This window comes from Ochotona curzoniae, unplaced genomic scaffold (assembly GCF_017591425.1).
Source record: "Ochotona curzoniae isolate NIBS_2020 unplaced genomic scaffold, NIBS_Ocur_1.0 contig_3819, whole genome shotgun sequence".
NCBI lineage: Eukaryota > Metazoa > Chordata > Mammalia > Lagomorpha > Ochotonidae > Ochotona > Ochotona curzoniae.
In genome coordinates this window covers 57,265,620-57,288,409 of record NW_024466004.1, presented here as the reverse complement: position 1 = coordinate 57,288,409, position 22,790 = coordinate 57,265,620, and the positions used below count along the sequence as shown (strand labels likewise).

At 40.5% G+C, this 22,790-nt stretch overlaps 1 protein-coding gene across 2 annotated transcripts in view; it reads right to left on the bottom strand.

Moving 5' to 3' along the window:
* Positions 1 to 22,790, bottom strand: part of FIG4 (FIG4 phosphoinositide 5-phosphatase) — a 124,041-nt gene that overhangs the window by 70,194 nt on the left and 31,057 nt on the right. For both annotated transcript variants that reach the window (XM_040983881.1, XM_040983880.1), the window contains exons 4-11: positions 16,513 to 16,669; positions 12,236 to 12,286; positions 9,567 to 9,715; positions 7,275 to 7,403; positions 4,530 to 4,630; positions 2,819 to 2,981; positions 2,357 to 2,454; positions 792 to 925 (exon numbers count right to left, since the gene is read on the bottom strand). In XM_040983881.1, coding sequence (XP_040839815.1) covers positions 792 to 925; positions 2,357 to 2,454; positions 2,819 to 2,981; positions 4,530 to 4,630; positions 7,275 to 7,403; positions 9,567 to 9,715; positions 12,236 to 12,286; positions 16,513 to 16,669 — 982 coding nt within the window. The remainder of the gene's footprint in view (positions 1 to 791; positions 926 to 2,356; positions 2,455 to 2,818; positions 2,982 to 4,529; positions 4,631 to 7,274; positions 7,404 to 9,566; positions 9,716 to 12,235; positions 12,287 to 16,512; positions 16,670 to 22,790) is intronic.

Sequence of the window (22,790 nt, the reverse complement as noted above, 5' to 3'; positions counted from 1 at the left end):
TACCTTATGAGAAAGTATGTGCCCATGGCCAAGTACATAAAAGGATAAGGAGAAGTCCCAGGGAGATAAGTACAAAATTATATAGCAGTATTTTAAAAAAATAAGACCTTAAAATAAACCAAATGCTTAGACAATGCATAGAGAATCAGTAAATGAAAAAAAAATAAAGATAGTGTGAGGTCTGATGATAGAAGTCTCTTAGAAAGGATGAGTTCTGAATCAGGGGGAAGACACCTCAGCCAGCAGCAACCAATAAGAACCCAGGCCCAGGGATGGGACTTGGGCTGCTCCACCTAGGGTCCATCATGAAAATTGGGTTTTCTGGAACAGAACAACCTGAGCAACAAACAACCTCACATCACCGCTTTGTGGAGCAAACCAAGTGATGAGGCTTTAACGTCACAATAAAAAGTTGAGATTTACTGTGAACGATCATGAGTTATTTTAAGGTCTTCCATGAGAAGGGGAATCTAAAAGTGGTGTCTGATGAAAATGTTTCAACAGTGAGATAGGATAGAATGGAAACAGGGACTCCAACGCCTTTATGGACCAACAGCAAGAGGTGTTCTAGACTGACCAGTGAAGTCAAACACAAAGTCACAAAAGGGATAAACAGGAGGCAAGAGGAGAGTCTGGTTGACTCAAGTACGTGTGCGACCTGAGATAGCTCCTCCACAGCTCCAGGAAGGAAGTTAAACCAGTAATGCTTCATGGCAGAAATCAGCTTCCTGCTGGTGTCCTGGGACAAGAAAAGGAGAAATATCACAACCAAACAGGTGGGTATCATTTACCTTTTGGTGTACTTGGCCATATCCCAAGGAATATAAACAATGGTGTGCTCGGGAGGCAGAAACTGGTTCAGGTAGGTCACAGCAGCGACCAGTTCTTCACTCAGAATCCGTTCATGCTTTCTTTTCTCTCGTTCCTTTATCAAAAAGCAAATGTTCTGGAATTTTAGCTACCACAGATTAAGAGGAACAGCCTTTTAACAGTTTTCCTTTTTCAGCTAACGTGAGACACAACAACCATGTCAAATACACTGAAATGAGACGTAGTGACAACATTCAAATCAATGCAAATAAGTCAGAGTTTCCTCTCTGTTATTTCATGTCCTAAATGCCTGCAACAGCAGATGCTGGGTCAAGGTCACAGCCAGGAGCCAGGAACTCCACCTGCATCTCCCACACAGGTGGCAGGAACTCAAGCAGCCACGCCATCAACCACTGGCTTTCCATTTGCATCAGCAGGAAGCCAAGAAAGAAGCAGAGGTGCTGAGATCTGAACCCAGGTGCTCTGCTGTGGGAAATGTGCACACCCACAGGCAGCTTGACCTCTGCACCACACACACAAATTAACATCTCTGAAGCTACCGAAAGTAACCGTGGTGCAGTGGATGCCCCTTCCTCGTGCCATACAGACAAGTCAAAGCTATCAGAAGGGATGAGCATGCACACATACACACACACCCCTCTGCATGCTGTTCTCTCCGAGTGTAATACTGTTCGCCATCCTCTGAATCAAGGCAATGCCTCTTCATGCTGGTTCATCTGCCTGACTTTACCAGCCTTTCTCTCTCTTACTCTGAGGGCAGGTGCTGTTTCTATACACATGGCACTTCTTAAATGGCTGATTGAGTGGGTATTTGCTAGTTTGTCTTTTTATCATATTTATTAAGCAAACTCTCAGATACTATTAGGTTCCTAGCCACTGCCAGGTTCATAATAAAATCTTTGTTTTTCACATTCTCAGTGTTTTCTTTGCTGCTGAGATTCTTACAGTCGCTTGGTTGCAATAAAGGCAGATAAAATTGTGCGGACTCCATCCTAAGCCTATAGATGGATGCCACATGAGTTGTTTACCAGTCAATGTATTCTTATAAAGAAACAAAGACCAATGTCCCCATGGTGTCTGGGTTTCTTAATGCTACCTCAGTTTTTGAGTGACAATAGCACCCTGACTTCTGTATCCTGCCCTTTGATCCTGTCACTATGTATTTATTTGTCCAGGAATTCTTATGACTTTTCAGAGAAGCCAGAAGTGGCCTCAGGCTTTCTTCTCACTGGACACTAATATATAAATTTCACCCACACCTAATTCATACATAACACTAGGAAGCCTGATACTCATTTGCTTGCTTTGGGAACATACAACTGAATACTCAGGTCCACTGGGCAGAGGTCAAGGACAACCTCAGGACAAATGGCCACAGTCCAGACACCTGGGGCACAAGGAGTCATCATGGAACAATAACCTGCAACCTCTCCTCTGGAGAGCAGTGAGGGCCAGATCCTGACCTTCCCTGTGCTGAGGAAACATGTGCTTGGCTCCCATAAGCAAGCAGGAGAATCCACCATACCTTCACTAAATTCAAGATGATGATGGGCGAGCCAAACCGCTGAAGCATCTGGTCAAAGTGAAGGGCAGCCACATGTGCAAAAGGATCTGCCTGATCCACTGTGGAGGGAGAAAGACGAAAATCACCTGAATGACATGCCCAAGATGTTTAAAGGAACACAATTCAACTCTTCTAACAACTTCACTTCCCAAAACCCTCTTGAGGTGCGCACAGCGCACTCATTCATCATACATTTATTAAACTGACACGACGCTCTCCTTACTGAAGAGAAATACACATAATTAGCTAGCAGTCAAAAATCAAACACACATTGATTGCATAAAAATAAATTATCTACTTTTTGGGACTAAATCTTGTTGAAACTTAAGGATTTATGAGATTTTTATGACAACAGTTCTTTATTTCTAAATGTAAGCATTGGAAAAAAAACAAAAAAAATTTTTAAAATGTTGTTGCACATACATGTGATGGGCGGTTTAGGCATCATAGTGGATATGTCCTGAGACCAGTACAAGGGAACTGATCCTCTAACTTGCACATAAGAAGAGTAGCTTCCAGCAGTAAAAGACATCACAGAAGCATCACAGACTATTTGTTCTGTCTCTACCTCATTTGCAACATCACCCTGGGAAGAAAAGAACATTTAAAGAGAGTTTATGCTCTTAAGATTTTTTAATGGAAAAAAAATTCAAGTATACTATGAAACTATCATTCCTACTCATCAAAGATCTTCAAATAGGTACATGTTGTCAATTTCAATGTGTATATTAGAAAAGCAAAACCATTTAAAAGCAAGACAGGAGAGCAATTAAAAGTAGCAGCAAATACACTGGCAGGGGGAGAGGGATCAAATTAAGTAGCGAATAATGCAAGTAGAAAACCAAAGACAGCTTGACTGGCATAAATGCTTGGGAATGAGAAAAACGAAAAACAATTTCATGAATCAAACAAAAGGAGAGGAAAACCAGACTATCAGAATTCAATTCTTGAAAGCCAAAAACAGATGAAAGAACAAAATAGTAAGATTTAAAACATGCCTAATGCACAGAAGCACAGAGAAAGGATTTTCAGGCAATTTGTTTATATATGGATATGACCAAGAATAATGCTGGGTGCATTAATAATGCTGGGTCTGACTATCCTTTGAATAGTCAATTAGGAGCAAACATTCTGACTTTTCTTAAGGTACCAGTGAAAATAATTTACATTGCTAGTATAATTTTACACACAATATTGTTATTTTGAACCAGGGTCAACATCCAATGCCTCATTCAATCTGTCTACTCAATCACACATCTGCTCAAGACTCCAGTTGTCAACCACAAATAGAGATAGCGTACCCAGAGCAGATGACATGGCTGATGGTTACATGGTGAATTTTAAAGCTTGTTTTCTGTGGTGAACAGCAAAAACAATCTAGACAGTGAAGGGCAGAGGGCAAAGGTTATCCCCTTGATTTACTCTATGCTTTCATCAGGAATGTCTTTCAAGGTCAGTGCAATGGCATAGCAGGCTGATCCTTTGCCTAAAGCACTGGCATCCCATATGAGAGCCAGTTAGAGCCCTGGCTGCTCCACTTCTGATCCAGCTCCCTGCTGATGTACTGGGAGAGCAGTGGAATGCCTAAGGCCTTGGGCCCCTAAACCTATGTGAGAGACCTGCTGGAGGTTCCTGGCCCCCAGTTTCGGACTGGTCCAGCTCTGGCCATTGTGGACACTTGAGCTTCTTAATGTCAATGGATGGAGGCTCTCTCTGTCTTTCCTTCTCTCACTGTATTTCTGACTTTCAAGTAAATAAATTTGAAAAAAAAAAAAACTCTTCCATGAACAAACACAAAATCACTGTCTTTTACTTCACTCCTTGGGTGAAGGTAATCTGTTGTTTTATCTCTACGTTAAACATGCATTTTTCTCTATATAACAAAAATTGCTCATCTTAAAAAGACATTACGCATTTCTAAATGCCCTAAAACACCGTATAACTCCAGGAAAGCTGACTTCTTGGAACATCTGTAAATGAGTCATATTTTTCACAAGTTTGATACTCTGGAAAATTATTCTTAATACTATCCCAAACTGAGAAATTCTGCTTTTTAAAATTGCCCATTGCCTTAGCTATGAGACAAACTGATGTAAAAAGTTAATATCAACAGCAATTCTGTTTGTCATCTTACCTCACAGTTTGCACCTCTCTTGAGAAAGCGGGTTCCAGCAAACTTGCTAGATCTTCTAGCTATTAGAGTGACATACACTGGTCGCCCATAGATCAACAGTTCTTAGAAATCAAGTTAAAGTTGTTTACCATTTGTGGTTGTCACTAAGACTAAGAGAATTGGTATTCGTTAAGTGCACACCTACATAAATCTCATCCAATGGCCTAAAGAATATTGAAAGTGCCACCAAAGAATGGAAGAGAAATAATAGAATCATTATAGGTCTAATCTTCACTATCATGCAGATCAGAAGGCCTTACCTAAAGAAAGGCTTCATAGAATTTCAGATGAAAACAATAAGCAAGTGTCAAGTTACTAGCTAGGGGAAGATCTGCCCTTTCCCTGCAGCCAGGCATCAGATGTGAACAAGTACACTTAATCCTCCTCTAGTCTTTAGAGAGCACAGGCCTCTCAGAGAACAGGTGCCACCTCATGGGATGTATACATTATGCAGCAGCATGTAATACTGAGGGACTAGAATGAGCATAACACCGTGTAAGCAATCAAAAACCTAAACCCTGAATAAATCCACGTCAACTGCTTGACCCACATACAACTTTTTTTAGGTCATCTTATTTAACTCTCTGAGCCCAAATCTCACCTCCTGCAAAACAGAGTAAGAAATAATGGAGTCATTATAAGTTGGGCTTCTCTATTGTGAAATGTGCTCTAAAAATCCAAAACATTTGAGAATCAACATGATCCTGCAGAGGAAAAGGCTACACTTGACCATGTGATGGGCACAACCAAAATGCAGGATAACTAGAAATATCATATAAAATTACCTTCAGATAATATGGATCATATGGTGTATATAATACATAAATGAATTTCATTTTCATATTTGGTCCCATCCTCAAAATATCTCATTATTTATATTCAAATAATCCACCCCCCAAAAAAATTGAAATCTGAAACATTGACGATCCCAAACATTTCAGGCAAAGGATACTCAACCTGTACTTTTCCTAGGTGGTCAGGAAGACTGGATAAAGTAGTGTGATAAAATGTTCAACGTTCAATAAATAGCAATTACTGTCATCATACAGATTCCAAAATTTATTAAATGTGTGATAACCAGGGAACTAGATGCATCATTTAAAATAATGGTCTTTGAAATTATAATCTGTAATGATGTTCACTATTTTAAATTACAAGAATTTATTTTGCTTAATATATGCCAGGATCTGAGCTGGCTATTGGAAACATAAAACAATCTAGAACTACTTTTTAGGAACAGCCTCCAGACTCTAGCATATTCTTATGGGTATTCTTGGTGAAAATATTTTGTTCTTCCCAGGTAGATTTAATTTTGGAAACAGACAAAAATCATTCAAGGCCCAATCCTGTTATGCAGTGAATGACAAAGCAGATAACATTGGTTGAGATGGGTAGTTTGGTCCAGTGGTTAAGACATTACTCACTGATTGAAAATGATTATGAAGCAATAAGCCTAATGTTTAAGTAGAGCATAAAAATCTCACTCTCCCTCTTTTCAAAACTTCTGTGTCTTCATCTAGACTCTCTTGCCTCACAATTGCCACAAAATAGACAGCTCCTGTATCCACACTGGAGACCTACGAGAAGCTCGTGGCTCCTGGCTTTGGAGCAGGTCAGCTCTGGACAATGTGACCATTTGGGGAGTGTAACAGAGGATGGAAGGTTTCTCCTTGTGTCTCCTGTCTTTGTAAATCTGCCTTTCACATAAAAATAAATAAATCTATGATACAAGGAAGAATATTAACCAGAAATCTCCACTGTGGGACAGTAAATGCTACCACCCTACATCCTATGACACACCTGCATCTGACTGGTTTCAATGTAGCTGGAAATTAAATGAACCTGTGGAAGGAAAAAATAAGTGTTTCTCAAACTGAACTCAACATCTTAACCCAAGGCTCTACCTCCATCTCTCTGATCTACCATACTGCCTTCCAATCTGGACTCATTCCTCTTGAATAACTGCAAGTGCCTCCTTACTTGTGTCCCTTGTTCCAGCCTCATTTTAAGCACTGCAGCTTGAAAACAGCTGCCAGCTGAGAGCTTCCTGAATACTACTTTGCAACTGACACTTTCATTCACAAAGAATGTTCCAAAGACCTAGCACGGAATCCAAGATCCACACTTAGCCTGACCACCAAGGCAGTCTGGTTACCACCAATGTCCTTCTCACTGTATAACCTTACCTCCTGGGAGATGGATACACAAGCCACAAGATCACTGACAAGTACAAGTAGTTTTCTACCTCTAAACATTCAATACAGAAAACCCAGGACTGATCGACAACCCCCTCCTACACATACACACACACACACACACACACCACCCCCATCCTCACCATTACCACCTCCGCAGTAAAGATCCCAATTCTGCAGCGTACCCGGGCTAAGTCCTCCAAGACCTGCTTCCTCCACACCTGTAGGTCATTTTGCTCCTTCTCCCAGGTTAACACAATCCTTGCTTATCGATATCACTCACAGTGCACTTAGCACTGTCTTCTTATTAGTCTTTCTCTGCACATAAAATGTCTTCTGCTCAAATACTCTGCCTTCCTCTTTGTATTTCTATTGCATGGCATCCTTACTAAGTTTTCCTAGTGGGAGGCCCACAGGGATCATTATAACCTCATGATTTGTTTGTAGCTTTCTACAAACTAGTACAGCACAAGTTTAATAATAAGTATTTTAAGTTATACAAAAAGGATACTTGACTGGCCGCAGAACCCATGAATAATGTACAAGAGCCAGTCACGATGAACGGTGTTTTTAATTATATCCAGGAGTTCACCATTCCACACATACTTCATATAAGGTTCACTACAGATCCCAAATACACCTGAAAAATAAAGTATCATAAAAAGAAAGAAACTGGTTAGCATTCAACTAATTTGCAAGTTCTTAGACCTCTGTTTTTTGACTTCAAAATAAGATGCCTCAGGAATCTTACTGCAGGTAACTCAGTGTATGTCACTCAATCCACCTCAGGAACACTGTGCTAATTTCATAACCACATTAGACACATGTTTTCTAATGTGTGAGTTTTCAGTTGACAAGAAGAGGAAGCGACAGGGAAATGAAGGACATGAGTACAAATACACCAACAAAGCCAAGAGACAGCAGAGAGTAGCAGCTGAGAGAACAGGGTTGTAGAATTGGAGGGCCTGGTTCATGCTCTTGCTCTGCCTCAAGTACAGGAACCCATGTGATCAGGAGTGTTCCCCTGTCTCCTCACCCATGCCCATACTGTTCTAAGCACTGGGTGCCTAGGACAAGCCCAACGTGTACGTGCTCGCATAAGTGGTGGCCATTCCTATATTAGGCTTTTCTATTTAATAAAAAAAAAAACTTCATTTCATAATGTGATTTCAGCACATGCAAATAAACAATAAACATACATCAATTTTTCTACATGCATAGGAAGTAGAAAATAAGAAATAAGCATATCTATATGATTAGGATTAAAAGACTCGAAAAGTTCTATCAACCAACACCATTTTTCGTTTTTTTTTTTTTTCCCTCAAAACTGATCTGTGAAGAGTGTTTATGCTGAATGCACTTTGATTTGTAAAAACTGAACTGAACTTTCTCTGATCTGTCAATGTATTACACAACGTACCACACAAGAGAATCAAAACACAGGTGTTGAACAGGTGTCTGAACAAATCCATGTGATCTGGATGATCATGAGTAGGAAGGATGCATGCTGGCTTTGGCCATGGGTCAAATAACCAATCAAGTAGTAACTTCCAAGAGTCAAGGGCAAGGCCAAGGATGAGATTCAGTCTTCTTGGAGAGGACCAGAATCTCTGACAAAGTACCAGGACAGACACAGCCTCTTACGGAGTAAACTGAAAGGACAAACATTCTGGGGCCACTTTAGTTTGGATTCTACCTCTGTACCCGTATCTTCATCACTGCCATTTAAATTTCCTGGAGCAAGGAGCATGAAAATACTACTAATCGAGCAGAGAACTCTGGCTTATCAAGAGCACTCTGACTTATTAGGTTAAGTCACTTCCTACAGTGCTGGCATCCTGTGTGGGAGCTGCCAGCTCATGTCCTGGCCGATCCACCCCTGATTGAGCTCCCTGCTAGTGCACCTGGGAAAGCAGCAGAACCCGATAATTCTGCCTTTCAAATAAGCAAATTAAAAAATTTATTTTTAGAAAAAGATACTATTGTCTAACTAGGTTTATACAATCCAATTCAGCAAAATTCCCTTAACTTAAGCTTGAAATTATTTCTTCACATCACTGATAATCCAGACCACCTCAAGGATCTGGTGACCAAACCACTGATGGAGGACAAAAGCACCTGTTCATCTAGTGTCGGCCAAGGTCTCCAGGGCAGCTGCTGGTCCTACAGAGATTCTATATGGTCCAGCCGGAGGCAGAACCTAAGAGACACTGATGAGTCAAGCTGGGACCTACAGAAGTAGCAAAAACCTCGGACCTGCCACACTGTCTTCCCTGCACATTGGCCAAGGTAACTTCATCTCTAGGTGTCAATTTCCTAACCAAGCTTTCTTTCTAACAAGGCTTTTAGGAAGACTATAGAGAGATTTAAGTGTGAATGTCTAGCAAATAATAGGTAGCCCACAGTAACCTCCCTAAAACTTGGGCCATGCTGATTGAGTCCCTTTAATGAAAGAGAACTAGGTGATGTATCTTTTCCAACATCCAAAAGCATAACAAAGCAAACAAACACGAAGACAATTCTCCATTTAAACTTCCCCAAAAGTCTAGACCTGAATGCATTCCTCACAAAAAGGACATGAATACTTGCTACAAAATCTCAGCATATAATTTTCTAGCTGGCCTACAAATGAAATCACACGGTGACTAATGATCTCTGTAAAAAATAAATTGGTCAAGTTCACATATCCAAAACAGCCCCATGGAAGGATGCAGAAATATGACAAAAATGTGAGTGAACTGAGTGAGATACCATCTCTGGCAGGCCACAGCAACACAGAATAAACACAATGAAAACCACCTACCGCTTCCACCCTGTGTGATTAACCCTTCATCTTCAAAGATGTCAAAACTCTCCTGGCGAGTCTGGGTTGTTTCTGATTTTAACATCTCCAGGGGCATCCGCAAGACAGTGAGATTATACTGAAGTGAGTGGGATAAATCGTAGCTGTAACTGAGAACAGAATTGAAATTTAAGAATTAAAAGAGAAAACCTACTTCACAGTCTTAGCTCCCATATGGAATAAAACCTGTGAACTAAATTATTTAGGCACCTGTTACTTTACAGAGATGTACTGCTGTTCAAATGAGCACCATAAGACATAGCAGAATATGAACATAATTGAAAATTTAAAATTCATTTGATGACTTAGATATCTGCATATTACAATATATATAAAACACAAAACGGTTAACCTACATTGATTTTTTTTTTTTTTTTTTTTGCTTCGCAGAGATATAAGCTCATGGTGCTGTACAAGGGAGTTAACTTTCAGGTATATATGAATGAGGTTTGCTAGATGATTCAACACCCACTGTAACTGAGTGTGCTTCTGTACCCTAGCTTACTGAGGAACAAAAATAACTGTATTAATTATTAATGGTTGTATTTCGAGTAAATGTAATAACATAGGAATAGGCAATTAGCATAGGCCATTGCAGTGAAACATGTCTTAGGACCATAACTGCCCTTCCAAATACTCTAATAATCTCTGTATAGATAAGATTATTTTAGGCCAAAAGAAACCTGTTATGATTCTGCTATCACAACATTAATCATCCTACAAGTACTTCTAGCTATAAATTTTTTGGTAGAGAATTTCAGAAAGTACATTTTAGATTTATGCAAATTTTTATTTTAAATATCTGAGTCTTTTTTTAAATGATTACAAATTAATCTGAAAGGTAATATGTAAATTATTATTCCTTACTTATATAATTCTATTAAAATTGATTTCTATGTCATCTGTAAAATTTAATATTAACACATTTGCTGGGTGGATCAGCTCATTTTGATAGCATCTAATCTCAAAGGAATGAAAACTGTATTATGAAGTTTGAGTCTGACTTTTAGCAATCAATTCTTCCAGTTTATTTTTTTTTTAATTGGAAAGGCAGATATACAGAGAGGAGGAGACAAAGAGAAAAAGATCTAAAGATCTTCTATCCACTGATTTATCCCTAAGTGGCTGCAGTGACTAGAGCTGCACCAATCTGAAGCCAGGAGTCAGGAGTTTCCTCTGGGTCTCCCACGCGGGTGCAGGGTCTCAAGGCTTTGGGCCATCTTCAACTGCTTTCCCAGGCCACAAGCAGGCAGCTGGATGAGAAGCAGAGCTGCCAGGATTAGAACTGGTGCCCATATGGGATCCCAGCATGTGCAAGGCCAGGACTTTAGCCACTAGGCTACCATGCCAGGCCCAATTCTTTCTGTTTAAAATAACGGCTTTGTTCTAGTTGAGTCCTAACAAATTAGAAAAACCTTTTAATATCCTGCTCATAAGACCCAAAAAGTTTAACCTACATAGTTTTGCTTATGGGATAATGTGATTAGAGTACTCAGTGGAGGAACAGAACTAACGGAGACACACAAGGTAGAGACAATCCATGGGCACTGCAAACACAAAACGAAGCTTTCTGCAGGGCAGACATCAGGGACCAGCACAATGAAAGCATGCCAGGAAGCCATCAGGGGAGAGCAAAGCCTTCCTCTACAGGCTCGTTACTACAATTCAAAGAACTTGAGTTTCACCTCAGTGACAACACGCTACACCCTGTAGAACAGACATGTTTTCCTTTATCTCATTAAGAAATGTCAACTACGTGAACAAAAGTGCAAAGTATCCTGTCAGTCTGCAACACTCGTAGCTGCAGTTGCTCAGGGTCTTCTTTCAGCCCTTTGTGACTCAAGTTCTTCCTGCTGCATGTTACCATCTGCTCTATTCCTTCGGTTAGGTATGCTAGGTGACAGAATTTTCCATCTAGTGCAATCACTGCATCCACCAGACCTACATATCAGTCATTTCAACGCAGGTGTAATACTTCATCATAACAATCTTGGCTTATTTGCTTTTTCTTCAATTACCAATATTTGATTTCCTCCTGGATTGGTTGGTGTTCTTACCTGAGCTATCTCTGATAGGGACGGCACAAATATCTCTTTACTAGCTGATTCGTATTTTCCCTCCTGATTAATTTTTAGGACATACTGTCACAGGAGCTTAATGCTACATTCCTCTTCAGGAAACTATTAATTCACAATGCCCCCAACAGTACAGTGGTATTACCACAGTTCTTCCTCTTTGGAAGTTAGTGTTACTGACTTTTGCCACACTATTAACTGAAAATTCAACTGTGAAACTATTGCAACTCTGTGGTAGAAACTAAATGCAAATTTCAATTTGAGATTAAAAAACACAAAATGAGAATACTTCTTTAAAATACATCATATTGTATTCAAAACAAACATGATTTTTATAGTGAGAATAAATATTAATTTATCCATTTCAACATGCATATATAGTTAGACTTTTTAAAGGAACAAATAATTGTGTTTGCATGCTTTCAGATGAACTAATTTGGCCTGTTTTTAAAAATAGAGGAAGTACTATTTGTAGTCTTTGATTCTACCTTTACCTCCTGAAAGTAACATAAACAGTTATGTAATCAATAGGAACAAAACTAAGCTTAAACTCACCTAAAGTAAAAATTGCTAGACAGGTCCACATTTTGAAATATTCGAAGATACCTTAAGAACAAAAGCAGAGCATGTTACATTTATGCAATACCATGAGCTGAGCATTCCAAGTCTGAAACTCTGAATGATGCCAGAAACACTTCAAAGTTTTGGCCTATTTTGGATTTCTGGGTTTTTAAATAAGGTGTACTCAACTGGTAAGATCTATGCCCCAATGCCCAAAACTAAAAACTCTGAAACCCTTCTGGTCATAAGCAACTGGAGTAAAGGATACTTGAATTCTGTTTTCCTTCACAGTTTGACATATATTTACACATTTTTGTTGGTAAATACACTCACGAAAGCTCAAGAAGTCCAACCGTACCTGGGACATGAACTTCTCCAACAACTCCAAGTATGTAGTGTATCCCTCCCCAAGCCCTGAACTCCAGAGGAAGCCTGCTGCTCAACAGCAATCACAGCAGTGAGAGGCAAGCCACGCCTGGAACATGCATGGGACAGAAGCAATGTGCTTTGTAAATGCCCCAAAAATAAAGACAAAAGTGCAAAAAAAAAAAAAAGCAAAATATCTGAGGGTCGCCATCATTTTTCAGTTGAGATATCTTTAAGGTGGAAAAAAAAAGTGTACAAAACATTAGAAATCTATATATTTAACCCCCAGGATTAATAAATGTTCACATTTTTCTAAGTTCAGTTCAACATTATTAAGATGATATCACTGAAACATTCTAAAGGTTAGCATCCCCTTTGGGACACCCAACACACATACACACAAGCAATCATTTTCCCGGTGAGGGTATGAACCCTCACAGGACACGTGCCCTTAGCTTTATCACAGAGATCTCTAAATAACTGTAGGGGCTAATGTTGCGGCATAGTGCGTTAAGCCACACCCTGCAACACTAACATCCCATACGAAAGCTGGTTCACGTCCCAGCTGCTTCCCTTTCAATCTAGCACTTTGCCAATGCTCCTAGGAGAGCATGAGAGAATGAACTAAGTTCTGGAGTCCCTGTGTTCATGAGGGAGACCCAGATACAGCTGCAGACTCCAGGCTTTTGTCTGGGCCAGACTTGCACCAGTGGCAATTCAGAGAGTGAATTAGCGAATGGAGAACCTCTCTCCGTCTCCCTGTGTTTCTTCCTCTCGCTATGTTAGATCTTTGAAAAAGACTTTTTAAAAATAAATAACTGATAGCAATACACTGTGTGATTACAGTATCTATTTAATGATGCATGTTTGGCTTAGGAATTAAGATGCTGGTTAGGATGTCCATGTCACAATTTGGAGTACTGAGGGTCAACTTCTGTTTTAGGTCTCATTCTAACTTCCTGTTAACGTGGATCTTGGAGGAAACAAGCAGGAAATGAAGGCTCATATAGCTGGGTCCCTGCCATCCACGCTCCTGGATTTGGCCAAGCCCAGCTGATGCAGGTATTTGGGGATTGAACTAACATGTGGAGTGTGTTCTCATGCTTGCTCTCTCTCTCTCTCAAATCAATACTAACTTTTAAGATTTATATTTATTATTTTTTTATTGGAAAGGCAGATATACAGAGAGGAGAGACAGAGAGGAAGATCTTCCGTCTGATGATTCATTCCCCAAGTGAGCGCAACAGCCGATGCTATGCCAGTCCGAAGCCAGGAGCCTCTTCCAGGTCTCCCACGTGGGCGCAGGGTCCCAAAGCTTTGGGCCGTCCTGGACTGCTTTCCCAGGCCACAGGCAGGGAGGTGGAAGGGAAGCAGGGCTGCTGGGATAGAACCATCTCCCATATGGGATCCCGGGCGTGCAAGGCAAGGACCTTAACCACTGTGCCACTGCGCCAGGCCCAATACTAACTTTTAAATACAATACTTCCATAAATCATTTCCAACTTTGACAATTGCCCTACAACTCACTTTTTCACTCAATTTTTAAATCTAGCTATGTTGAAATCTATACATTTAATTTGTTCTTTTTTTTTTTAAGATTTGCCTTTTTTTTTTTTAATGGAAAGGCAATTCACAGACAGAAGAAGAGACAGACAGACCCTCTATCCATTGGTTCACTCCCCAGATGGCCACAACAGCCAGAGGAGCCAGGTGCTTCCTCAGGGGTCTCCCACACAGGTGGAGGATTCCAAGGCTTTGGACCATCCTCTACTGTTTTCCCAGGCCACAAGCAATGAGCTAGACGGAAAGTGGAGGAGCTTGGACATGAACCAGGGCCCATGTGGGATCCCAGTGGTTGCAAGGTGAGAATTCAGCCATTATGCCACCGCCCCGGTTCCTAATTTGTTCATTTTAATTGATGCACAGTCATCATGCAATACATGGCATATTTTATTTACTCATTCCTCTACTGAGAAACCATTGGATTCTGTGTAGTCTTCCATTATATGTTCAGCGCATGTTTTCTTGTACACATAGCTCAGAGTTTCTCTAGGGCACATGCATACCAGCAGAACAACTGACTTGTAGAGAATACACATTTTCTCAATTTTGCCAGAATGTGTAAAATTGTCCTAAGTGGCTGAAATATTGTCACTCCAACTCACAATGTGTAGTTCATTTATACTCATCCTGTGTAATTCATTGTGTCCATAATTTCCAACCTGATTAATGAGAATTGAATGGTGCCACTTGAAATAGAATCAGAATGTCTTCCATGCTGTTCCTAACTCATAACAATTTTTCAGTTGGGCCACTAATCTTTTACTAATTGGTACAAATTCTTCCCATTTTCTATGATATGCTACAAATACCTGCTTTCAGACTGCAGTTTCTTCTCTGAAATCTGTCTAATTGTGAAGATATTTTTACCTTGATAGCATCAAATTCAACATTGCTTGCCTTATAATTTCTACATTTTTTAAAATTTTGGTAATGATATCCTCCACCAAGGGTCATGAAAACATTTTTTTTTTCTTGAGACTTTCTTTGTAGAATTGCTTCTCAACGTTGTCAGAGACTGGAATCTAACCTTATTTTTATTCAAATGGAAAGCCTAGGTCTTTATAATGACTATTCTATCATATTTTGCTTTCTGTAATAAAACATATCCTTTTCCAAGACTTTCTCAACTCTGTTCATTAATCACGGCCAATGCCACCACCAACAGCAAAACAGTCTTCCTATAGTTTGCTGAACAACTTAATTACTATAAATTTAACTGTCTGGTTGCCCTGATCCCTTCTTCCTTTTCTTTTTAAAACACTTTAAGTTCTAGAAAAACACTTAGGCCTGTGGATGGTCTGAGGCAGACCTGGACAGCCAACAGGCCTCAGCACTTACACAGAAAGAATAGGAAGGTACCCTTGTGAAGACAGAAGAACAGGTCACGTCTTATCCAACGACCTCTCAAGCTGGTGTCAACAGACCATCTCAGTTCTCCTAGCCACTAACGTACAGCAGGGAGTGCTGCACTCCACTTCTTCCCTTCTCCCCCCACATCCCCACCACAGACACAGCTCACTCACTCAGCCTCCCCTCCATGTCCCGCTCTATCTCAGCCAGGGGCCCATGTGGGTCTGCAATACCCATTCCCCACCTCTGCAATGAACATGAAAAATTAATCATTTTCTCATGAAACAGATAAATGAAATTTTTTTTGGAAAAAGAAATTAAATAATGTCACTTTTTCTATCATTGTTAGTGATAAGGTTGACCATTTAACCATGTCTGCTTTTCTTTTCCTTATAAGAATATTATCCTTTAAAATTATTAGAGATCAGTAGTTTCATAGGTTTATATGTATGAATGAATATTCCATTCTTCAATAACCTCTCATAGAATGTCTTGAGGTTTTAACATTTTATTTATTTATTTAATAAACAGAGAGAAAGAAATACATACACAGAGAAAGGGGGTGGGCAGGAGCTCCCGACCACTGGTTCATTCCCCAAATGTTCTCCACAGCCAGTACCGTGCCAGGGCCGAAGGCAGGAGCTGGGAATTAAACTCAGCTTTTCCCAGGTGGGTGACAAGGACTCACAGAGCCATTCCCACTGGCTTCCAGAGTCTGCACTAACAGGAAGCTGGAGTTGGGGAGCCAGGAATCAGACCAAAGTACACCAATATGGGCGGGACGCATTCATGTTAACAGGCTGAACACCCACCCTTTGCCTACTGAATTTAAAGCCACTGTGGACCTTGCCTGACTCAGCTGTTACAGTGGGGGGCTGTAAAACCCCTTAAACAAACATTGCAGGTGGCTGAATCAGCACTTGACCTTTTCACAGAACCTTGACAATTTTGTTCTACCCCACTGAAAGCAAGCAGTTCCCACAAGAACTTACCTAGCTTCATCAGGATGAGTAATCCGTACAGAATCATTGGGTATGTAGATCATATTTGTATCTTCAATCTTGTATATTGCATGACCTCCAATATCTGCCATCTTCCTCCTTTTAGTAATTAACACAATATAGTACCCTTCTAAAAACCTGACAAACCCTATGAAACAAAAGGAAAAATGAAGCTTAATAAACTTAATAATACATTTGCATACAAATTTCAAATGCCAAAAATGTACACATTTCCTACTTTGCTGGTTTTAGACTTTATAACCACATAAATGTTCAGTTGTCTTACAATCATTCTCAAGAAATATGTTTTCACTAACATTTATCTCGCCTAAAATGTTACTTTAAACAACTTTTACTCATTCTTTTTAGTCTCACTCCAAATAGGATTGAGGGACTTTAAACAACAAGACACATGGGGTACTTCACAAGTGCATGAGAAGAAGAGAAGTGAAATTTAAGTTTATTGGGCTGGGCATTTGGCCTAGCAGTTAGGACACCAGCTAAGCTGCCTGTATCCAGCATCAGAGTATTTGGTTTGCTACCTTGCTCTGGCTCCTGACTGCTTCCTGTCAACGCAGACCTGGGAAGGCAACTCTAACGGCTTAAGTGAGAATGGCTCTGTGAGTCCTTGTCACCCACCTGGGAAAAGCTGAGTTTAATTCCCAGGCTTAATTACTGCGTTCCTGCCACCCACATGGGAGACCTCACTTTGCAAGTGTCAGGATCCTAAATGGTGCGAGTTTGTATCCCAGCTGCTCCACTTCCCTTCCAGCTTCCTGCTTGTGGCCTGGGAAAGTAGTAAAAGATGGCCCAAAGCCTTGAGACCCTGAACCTGAACCCACATGGGAGACCTGGAAGAAGCTCCTGGCTTCAGATTAGTTCAGTTCAGCTCTGGCCATTGAAGTCATTTGGGGAATGAACCAGTGGATGGAATATCTTTCTCTCTTGTCTCTCCTTCTCCCCATAAATTTGAGCTGTCTTTCCAATAAAAATAAATAAATAAAAAATTTTTCTTCCATTGTTAGGGTCCAGGCTAAAGCCCCCGGAAATCAGGGTGCAAGCTAGTCAACCCCCAGAGAACGACAAAGAGTCTTGCTGGTAATGCAAACAGCAAAGAGTTTATTTCACCAGCATGCTGGGGTCAGATCCCACTTGGGGCACACAGGCCAGCCAAGTGGGGCGGTCTGACCCTGAACTAGCCCAAGACAAAAGTTTATATAGGCCATTTGGGGCTGGGAAATACATCAAAAGTAACAACCTTAGACATGTTAATTTTTATGGCCTTCAGGCACAGGCAGCCTGTTCTGTTCCCATACCCATTATCTGTATGGCTCATCCCATTCTCACACCCTTATCTTCCTCTTGTTCTTGGGACAAGAGAAGAATTGCGCCCTTACCCCCCTGCACCTGGGTTCACAAAGTTGCAGGACAGCAAAGAACAAATTTATCACTAAAGTGGAATCCTCCCAAAGTCCAGGTGCCTCCTGGCCTAGCAAAGTAGCAGTTTTCTCCACACAAAGGAACCTCACACTGCCCAATAATAACATTTTACCCACACTCTAACAGCATATAAGTGCTTGTACATGCTCTCTTTCTCTCTCTCTCTCTCTATCTCTCTCTCTCTCTCTCTCTCTCTCTCTCTCTCACACACACACACACACACACACACACACACACACTATCAAGCCTAGGATCCTGTGGTATAGATCTGTGTTCTAGAATTGGCAAATACCTATTGTCTATGCCTTCTTATTCTAAGCCAACCAAAACAGGAAACTAGTAATTGAATATATTAACATGAATGAATTAAAATCTATAATGAAAAGCTGTCTTGAGGATTATATGGACCATGCGACTAAGAAAACAAATTCTAGTAAAGAAAAAAAAAACTTGCCTTTTAGAGATCCACAAAACACTTTGAAAAAAAAAAATGTTCACTTCTGCTTATTTTCTTCTTGGAGACAAGCCAAAACAAGGAGGAGGAAATGAGAAGGGGAAAAAAGCTGATGACAAACTCATAAAGAGCAAGTTAGGAGAAGCAGTTATTCCTTTTAAGAGATAAAACTTACAGAAGTAAGGCTCCTGGAAGCAGCATTTAAAAAAAAAAAACTGAGGAGAATTCAATTGTGTTTAAATACTAAATATTTCCAAAATAAATTAGCTTTCCTTTTATTCTTTCTTTCTAAACATTTATTTTTATATGAAATTCTCTGCAGTAATTGCTCTCAACCTGTATTCCAATTGAACTTTAACTTGACATTACTAGTTCCAATCTGTTTGTATCATTCTATATTTCCTTTCATGATTTGTGAGAAGTCAAACACACAGCATAAAAGCAACTTTCAGCTTCAAGCACAAATGCTTACAATGCAAACAAACAAAATCATAGCACTTCTGCATCATATCACTCTCAAGAACGCAAGTGACACCTCCAACGTCACTTCCCAAGGCCCATTCTGTCATCAGTGGGTCTTCCATGTATCTTGTAAAGTGTTGTTTTAGAAAACATCTTAGCCTCCGCCCTATTTTATCACAAAGCTCCTCCAACCTGGTAAGTTGAAAGAGCATCTCTGACGACCTACAATGAAAGAGAAAGGACACAGCCCTGAAAAGGTGGGAACGGTGACTGAGCTGAGAGTAGTCAGGACTGCAGACCAGCAGCTGCCCAGCAAGGCCACCAGGTACTGCGATTTCATGATGGACACTCAAGATCCCAGGTGAGCTCCAAAATGCCCTGCTGCCGCCAAACTGCAACGCAGCAGAGCAGGAATTAGCAGGGTGGTTACAGGACTTGAATAATCCACAGCTGAGCAAAGGAAAGCCTTTAAAGTGCTTAATACTCAATATATGGCCTCAAGATGAATAGCTGGCCCAGGAATTTCAATCATGTAAACAAACTGAGGGTAAGGGTTTAAAATCTGATTTTAAGATCTATAGCCTGGTCCAGAATGGGACAGAGGCTGGTTGGCATATTTACCACTAGATTTATACATTGAGTCACATGTGTACAAGCTACATTCAAATCTTCCATAGTAGTTTGCATATTGGTAATGTATTGGGGGAAAAGGCAGTCTTTTATTACAGAGAGTTGCAAATTATACCTCTACAGTTTTATAGTATGCGGATCAAATCAACCATAAGGGTAATGCAAAACATCCCAATGAAAACACTCTAGTCATGCTAAAAAAGTTGGTAGAGAACTTGGCACAGAATGGAAAACTATTGTTATAGCCATTTTGTACAAACATTATTCTGACAACTCGACTATATATTTCTCAAAGTATTTTGTGTTTTATGATTCAATGTCCTTTATTATTTATAAAATAGTACTGGGAAAAATATAAACTTTTACTAGCTTTGTATTCACTTTTCACTAGTTCTAAATAGTATTTACATGGTTAAACCAGAATGCATTCAATGCATTACCATAAAAACAACATTCAGTTAATGTATTCACTTTACTTGTAGGCTCAGTGACTTACTTTCCCATCCAAAAACAGTCTCAAACCCAAGAGGTCTCTAACTAACAAAGATGGCAAAGAAGACACCTTTAAGAACATTACCTCACAGGAAACATGGAGACACCTCCATCCTAACCCAGAGTTTATTTACTAACATTTGTGTGTGAGATAGCATCTACAGGGGCTGGCACAGTGGCAAAAGCAGGCTAATCCTCCACCTGTGGCACAAGCATCCCATGTAGGTGTTGGTTTGTGTCCCAGCTGCTCCACTTCTGATCCAGTTTCCTGCTTATGACCCAGGAAGGCAGTGGAGTATGGCTCAAGGACTTAAGTCTCTGCACCTAACTGGGAGACCCAGAAAGAAGCTCCTGGCTCCCGGCTTTGAATCAACTCAGCTCTGGCCATTGTGGCCATCTGGGGAGTAAGCCAACCAATGGGAAACCTGTGTCTCTTTCTCTCTCTGTAAAATCTGCCTTCCAAATGAAAATAAATAAATCTTTAAAAATAATAATATCTATTGCAAAATTGGATATCAGTTGATTCAAATAAAGCTTTTGGTTTTACAAGATTGCTTACATGACATTAAAAATGAGGCTGGCATTGTAGTATAGCAGGTTAAGTGCTAGTTCATCTCCTAGTTGTTCCAGTTACAATCCAGCTCGCTGCTAAAGACCTGGGGAAAGCATCAGACCACGGCTCAATCGTCTGGGCCCGTACTACTCACTACCCTGGATGAAACTCCATCCCAGTCCTGGCCATTGCAGTCATCCGGAGAGTATACCAGAAAAATAAAAGCTATTTCCCTATCTTTCCCTGTCTCTCTGTAACTCTTTCAGATAAATAAATCTTTTTTTAAAATGTCAAGAAATATTGCCAAAAACAAACATGTCAAGAATAAGAAAAATGACCAAAGTGCCATGAAAACAGAACAGTCTTCAGAGCTAGTTAATGTAAAGGCAAACAGTCCCAAGACAACTCCAGAACACCCAAGGGCAGCTATTTTTAAACAGAATTCAATAACTGATCTTCACTTCCTTACACTTAATCATCAAGGAAGTTTCAATTTTGAATAGTAAACCCTGGTTCATGAGGCACTCAATATTATCTACACCTTAGGAAATTTCCATCCAAAATACTATAGTAACATATCAATATTTAAAGGAATAAGAATAATCTATTAAATAACTACTATTTTTCCATTAATTATTTTTATTTTTGATGATTTTTACATAGATTATTATGGTGATAAGGGTCAAGGGCTACAGGAAGGTGAGTGAGATCACCATTTCCACATTTTCTTTTTTTCTTTCCTATATCTGAGGGAAGGAGGGGAGACAAGGAGAGAAGCCACAGCCAGTCTCCTAAATGCCTCTGCACCCTGGGATGGAGGATAGCCACCCAACACCATCCCAGGATTCCCAAATTGGGCATGCTCTAACCCATACTCACTTTGACTTATGCATGTACCAGAAGGAACAGTCAACCCAGCCTGGCATTTCCCTAATCGGCTCACATGAGGCCAACAGGTGTTATAGCCCTGCCTGGCCTGGCCTGTACCCATCCCAACTCACACTCTCCAGTGGGAGTGGTGATCCAGCAGGGGAGCCCTATGAAGCCCTCCTACTGACTTCACCCCTTCCCCCTTGGTCTCACATGTGCTGGGTGGGTGCTGTGTCCCAGAGTGGCAAGGCCCACCTCACCTCTGCTTTGCCAGTGGGTGCTATAGCCTGGTCAGGCCCGGCCTAACCCCAATTGCAGCTCACACTGGTGGGGGCTACAGGCTAGCCTAGCCTAGCCCTTCCGGCCCCAGTATTGGCCCTCATGCATACTGGGTAAAGTTATACTTTATTTTGACCTTTCTTTTTTTCTTGAATTTTCAAATATGAATAGGACTTGGAGTAGAATTAAACACACATAGAATTTATGAAATGCACCTTCCATGACAATATGCAGACATACTGAGACCTGCAAACACCTGTCCCATCAACAGGTGCCCTTGGGTGAGCTGGAGAATCTAAAAGGGTCCAGTACAAGGGGGTAGGGGAAACCATAGCACCCTCTACCTCGCCTGACAGTCACTGAGACACAACACAGACATAAATGGACTTCACGTGAGCAGCCACTAGTGCACACTGAGAAAAGCAAACTCCAAATACAGCAAAATATAATCCAAGCTCCAACAAACACAGTCACAAAATAGAAAATGGCAATCAGAAAACTGAAGAACTAGAAACTTTACAGCATTGCCACATTCCTACTAACGTTGTTAACACCTACAGAAACCACTTATTCCACATTACATACAGTCTGTAGGGTGAGCAAGCACAGAGATGGGGCGGGCATTATAGCACAGCAACTTAAACTCCCGCTTCAGAAGCCTACAGCCCAGGGCGAGTATTGCTTCACATCCCAACTCCCACACTTTTTATTTATTTTTATTGGAAAGGCAGATTTACAGAGAGGAGACAGAGACAAAGCAACTCGTACACTTCTGATTCCGTTTCTTCCTAATGCACCTAGGAAACCAGTGAATTTGAAGGTTCAAGTTCTTAGGTCTCTGTAACCCACGTGGGAGACCTCCATGAGGATCCTGTGTGCATTTGAGAAGTGATCCAGTGAATGCAAGATGTCTCTCACTTCTTTCCTTCCCCCCTCTCCACTTCTGTCACTCTGCATTTCAAGTAAATGAGTTTTTAAAAAATTTTTAAAAAATACTGATATCCTTTAAACATGTATTAAATAATAAAAGCAGCACAGAGGTAAATCTGTAACTTCTAAAGATTTAAAACAAGGTAACGTCAGCGGAGA